We start from the raw sequence: 5,485 nt of genomic DNA, 5'->3' as shown, positions 1-5,485 counted from the left end.
AATAAATGCAAAAGGAAACTATGCTCCTTAGGAAATTCTGAGTGTTCTCCTCTATCACATGGCCTTCAGCTCCCAAGCACGATAAGATCATCTGGGTAACTAAGTGTCCCTATTCTCTTCCATGCTTCTCAGAATCCTTGATTTATTCCTCCTTTCTAATTAATGTTTAGTTAACATGCAATTGAGTACTTACTGAAGCAAAGAAGTTTGATTTTTATGCTTTATGTTAATTTCAGAAATGACTGCTAAGGAGTTTATGAAATCAGTTTATTTTAAAAGATTGGGGGAGAGGTCATTATAAATTTCACAGGCCAAATAGAATTATTAAGAGTCCAGTTATTTTTCGTTTTGTATAACTTGTTTAAGTATTTATATAGACTTTATCTTAGTTTCTTTTTTTCCCCCTACTAGGTTGCCATAAAAATGTGACATGTGTTTCTAGACCGTTCATTTGAATTTTAATCAGGCTTACAATATCTGGAATCTATTCTTATGCACATATCTTTTAATATTTCTTGACCTGTCTGTTCTCTCTTCTATGTCCTTCTCACAGTGACATAAGTGACTTCCTGTAAGTCTGAAGGGCATGGCGAAATGACAGGAGATATTTAGTACTGCTTGGAAAGTTTCATGGAAAGCTGTGCGTGAAAAGAGGACAAATGGGTCCCAGAGTTTCAAGGCCACGAATCAAAGGGAATTTTTATAAAGGATCAACTGAGAAGATATAAAATACAAATATAAAAGCACTTGTGAAAGTGTTGCTGGTGTTATTTTCCAGTACAGACTTACTATCGTTAAGTATTACTCAAAGCTATGAGTTTTCACTCTTTTCAGAACAAACAGATAACACCAAAAAACAAATGAAAAAAAAAAAAACCTACAAATGTAAATTGTCAACATCTCTGGACAAAGTCACTTCCTTATTATGAAATTCTGTGGTTGACTAAGAGGCAGGGTGGTGTAGGATGGGTGTTGTTCTGTATCCTTGGGTAATGTTATTAACCTCCTTGAATTTTAATTTCTTCATCTATACAGTTGGGATTAAATAAAATTTACTTCATAGGATAGACATAAGGATTAATTGAGATAATACATGCAAAATTATCAGCATTGTGCCTAATAGTTAAGAACTCAATCAATATTAAGTATTATTGTTTCATGTCTGATGATGATGGTTAAGATATTTGATGTTAATTATGACCAAATGGATTAAATATCAAGGTATTAGTAACTAGAATTTAATATGATGAAACTTCTTTAAGAGTTTTGGTCTTTGAGCATTTTAACAAACTGGAATTACATAAGCTAGAAAAGAATTAAAAATGACATTTAAAAGCAACTTTATGAAACTTTAAGACAACTATATTATATGGCTGTATACAGTATATACTTATGCTAGAATCTTTGATAAATGTAAAATGGTTATCAGTAGACAGAGAAAAAAATCCATACTTTTTGGGAGAAGAAAATTCAGTTGGTAAAACATTTTGTCTTATATCTACAACCTAGATAATTGAAGTTTAAGTAGAATTTTAATACTGTATAAGGACTTTTGTGAAGACACTAAGTAGAATTACCCATGAATATGGATAAAAATTTCTACTCTTGAGGAGTGAATACCTTCGAAGAACATTAGAAATTGCAATCACTTAACTGGTATTGAGGAGCCCTGGTGGCCTGGTGGTTAAATATTTGGCTGCTAATTGAAAGGTCAATGGTTGGAACCCATCAGCTGCTCCACAAGAGAAAGATGTGTCACTCTGCTTCACATAAAGATTACATCCTCTACTCTGTCCTATAAGGTTGCTATGAGTCGGAATCCACTCCACGGTAACAGGTAACCAGACCAAAAATAGGCCAATAATTGCTTCTCCCGTACAAAACAGCCACTTGCAGGGGCACATCCAGCTGTTCATGAATTTCTCTCCTTTGGACAGAATCCCCACTAGCCTCCAAATCCCTCAAGTTCCTCCTTAACCTCCAGCCGCAGCCTCCAGGACCGTCTTCTCAGCCATCTTCAGCTTCCTGGACCCACTAGCACCGTGTTTTGTGCTTGGCTCCTTGTCACAGAACAATCAATCATGGGCTCCTAGATTTGCCACAATTCCTCAGATGTGGAGGCCGCCTTCATCCATCTGATGTACCCACATCTGTGGGACAGCACAGGCCACTTTGTCGAGCTGGCCAAGGAGAAGCATGAGGGTACCCCTTGTCTCTTGAAGATGCAAAGCCAGCACTGCGGCCACAAAGACCTCCTTCAGGACGTCCAGAAGTTACCCCAAGAAGAGTGGAATCACACCTCGGATGCCATGGAAGCTGCCACGGTCCTGGAGATGTACCTGCATCAGCCCTGCTGGATCAACGCCCTGAGCTCTGCCCGCACGGATTCTCATCTCTGTGCCTTACTGAAGAGCCACTTTCCAGATGGGGAAATGAAACTTGTCAAGAAGTTTGATCATCCTGGACAGAACTGGAGAAAAATGTAGAACAAAATTCTAACCCACCAAAAAAAAAAAAAAAAAAAAAAAAAGGCCAGACTTACTGGTCTGACAGAGACTTGAGACACCCTGAGAGTATGGCCCCCGGACACCCTTATAGCTCAGTAATGAAGTCACTCCTGAGGTTCACCCTTCAGTCAAAGATTAGACAGGCCCATAAGACAAAACAAGACTAAATGCGCACACCAGCCCAGGGACAAGCATGAGAAGGCAGGAGGGGAAAGAAAAGCTGGCAATGGGGAACCCAAAGTCGAGAAGGGGAGAGTGCTGACGTGTCGTGGGGCTGGCAACCAATGTCACAAAACAATATGTGTATTAATTGTTTAATGAGAAACTAGTTTACTCTGTAAACCCTAAAGTACAATTTAAAAAAAAAAAAAAGACATGAAAACCTCTAAAAAGAAGAAAAACAAAGATATGTGAAAATTTTTGGATGGTATCTATGTCTCTGAAAAGGGAACAGTTCAACAGGCTGATGAGTAAGATCTAAGAGTTGTCCAGCTACGGAAACTAGGCTGGATTATTCCTAAGACTTATGGAAGACATTTTTGAGATGCAATAAAATAGATCTACTCAAAAAAAAAAAAAAAAAAAAATTTAGATCAAACTCTGCAGACTAGCTTGCCCCAAGGCCAGCTGGGCAGGCTTCATCCTCCAGCAGGACTAGAAGTTTCCACCACTGGCCTTCAACCTTGGAGGGTGTTAATTACCCACCCACCCCCACCCCCACCCCCAGCCTGGGCCATCTTGGAGCCCTTTCCCAAGCCCTTGACCAAGTGGAAACGACAAAGCTTATTTTTACAGAAAAAAGTGAGAGGGTGGGAGGGAAGGATGGAGGGAGGGAACAAAAAATGAAGAAAGAAAGAAAAAGAAAAAAGCCACCTGCAAAAGACCCTTTAAAAAAAAAAAAGCCGTCTTGAAAAAGGTAGTTTGCTTTTAAACTCGTTTTAATTAAAATGTATTACATAGTTTTATGCTTCATAGCTACTTATTTTTATACATGTTACAAATAAAGAATTTACACAGAAACCTGTGTCAGCACTGAAGAATCACTGTACCTTGTCTCTGTAAGACTAAAATAGATTGTTTTGCTTAGGTTTGCTGATGGTGGAATTCTTTCACAATGATTGCAAGAGATGATCAAGACTTCAGTACAAATAAGGAACTATAACTCAGTACCAAAATTATGACCAGGATTAGGTCACAACCGCACCCCTTTCACAAAGGCAATGACGTGAAGGCAGATACAGCATGTTCCAACCCAACCTTCATAAAACATTTGGTTCCAATCTGTCGGAGTGGCACCTGCTAATTTGCCATGGACAAAGACCTACTTTCGTAATTCCAGAAAGTCTGAATGACTAAAACCAAGAGCTTTGTATTATGGCAGGATAGCCACGATCTGAGTTAATAAAATAGAAAACAAATAGTATTGCTTCTGATAGGAACACTTTCTTTGCTTTTCTGGACTAAAAATGACATGTCTTGTAGGGTCTCCTTAAAATTAAAGTTCATAAACACTCCCTCAGAACCACAGTTTTTTTTTTTTTTCAAAACATCTATTGTTCACACTAATTTAAAATGCATGTTAAAAAGGCTTAGGAGTAACAGGAAAAAATAACCTATGTTAAAAGATGCACTTCTCTTAAATACCAGTCTTGGAGGCAATCCAGTTGCTGTAGGAGGTCACTCGCGTATAGACTCCTGGCTTATTGATTTTACCACATTCAGTTCCCCAGCTCACTATTCCAACAAGGTACCAAATATTTCGGGAATTGGGATAAACTAGTGGTCCTCCAGAGTCACCCTGAATAAAATAAAGCATATTTATCATTATGAGAATTTACTTTTAGATATTTTACTTGTTCTAAGTGATAAGCCCAGATGAAGTTTGTGATTCATGTTTCCTAGAGACCATAGGAAGGTGTAAATCTCTGCCTCACCCTTAACATCAACTGTAACTGGCCAGAAGATACTCACTGGACCTCTTTGGAGTTTATCTTAAGCTTGAAGGCACGGACTGATAAATTATTGGGTCAAGTTCTATCAAAAAACTTTTGGGAGACATATGATATGGATATACATGGAGTACAGGGATACATGGAGTACAGGGTTTCATATCTGAGAAAAGTAGCTAGAACCCTAGATACAAGTTGGGTGAGAAGGTAAGAGGAATTTAGGAATGAAGTAATTAAAAACTTTTCTGAGGCTGACCGTTTATTGTTAAGAGTAGGAACCGTGATGCTAGATTGTCTGGGTTTGTATGGAGGCTCTGCCATTTACTAGCTGTGTGACCTTGTGCAAATTACTTAATCTTCCTGTGCCTCAGTTTCCTCATCTATAAAATGATAACAATAGTGCCTTCATCATAAGGTTGTGATGAGGATTAAATTAATTAATATTTTTAAAGGGCTTATGATTGGCTCATAGTAAGCATGCACAATGTTAAGTGTTTTTTGAAAACTTATACACTGTATGTACAGGAGAATTATTTTAGTGACAAAGCTGACAGGGACTTTGACAGAATTGTTGAAGTGCAAATTAATTGAAGCTTAGAATTGTCTGCATATTGATGATTTTCATAAAATAATAGCAATTATTTATATACCATGTAGTGACTGTGAATAATATCCAAACTTACCTGGCAGGCATCAATATTTCCTTTCATGTATCCAGCACATATCATTGTGTCCCAAACCAAACCATTATATGCTTCTTCAGCATTACAAGTGTTTGTATCAATAATCTTCACAGGTGCTTTCTGAAGTAACACTGGCTGTTTACCTAAAGAAATAAATATTATCAGCAAAAGAGTTGCTGTGAGGAGACTCCTGCAAGATGGCACTCTAGGCCGAAGCACCACGCCGTCCCTCCACAATAAAGATCCAAAAAACTAAGCCAAACAGAGAATCAACAATCCTGAAACCCTAGAACATCAAATGAAGAGATAAAGAACTCAGCCGAACACCAAACGGAGTAAGAATACT

The 5,485-nt window shown here is 38.0% G+C and overlaps 1 protein-coding gene across 1 annotated transcript in view; it reads right to left on the bottom strand.

Moving 5' to 3' along the window:
* Positions 1–3,796: 3,796 nt before the first annotated feature.
* LOC101353074 (transmembrane protease serine 11B-like protein) overlaps positions 3,797–5,485 on the bottom strand; it is a 25,352-nt gene continuing 23,663 nt past the window's right edge. The window contains exons 10-11 of the mRNA XM_004383366.2: positions 5,140–5,282; positions 3,797–4,305 (exon numbers count right to left, since the gene is read on the bottom strand). Of these exons, the coding sequence (XP_004383423.1) occupies positions 4,144–4,305; positions 5,140–5,282 (305 nt within the window). The 3' untranslated portion in view covers positions 3,797–4,143. The remainder of the gene's footprint in view (positions 4,306–5,139; positions 5,283–5,485) is intronic.

Source organism: Trichechus manatus, unplaced genomic scaffold (genome assembly GCF_000243295.1).
Source record: "Trichechus manatus latirostris isolate Lorelei unplaced genomic scaffold, TriManLat1.0 scaffold00108, whole genome shotgun sequence".
NCBI classification, from domain to species: Eukaryota; Metazoa; Chordata; class Mammalia; order Sirenia; family Trichechidae; genus Trichechus; species Trichechus manatus.
This window is presented reverse-complemented; position numbering and strand designations above follow the sequence as displayed.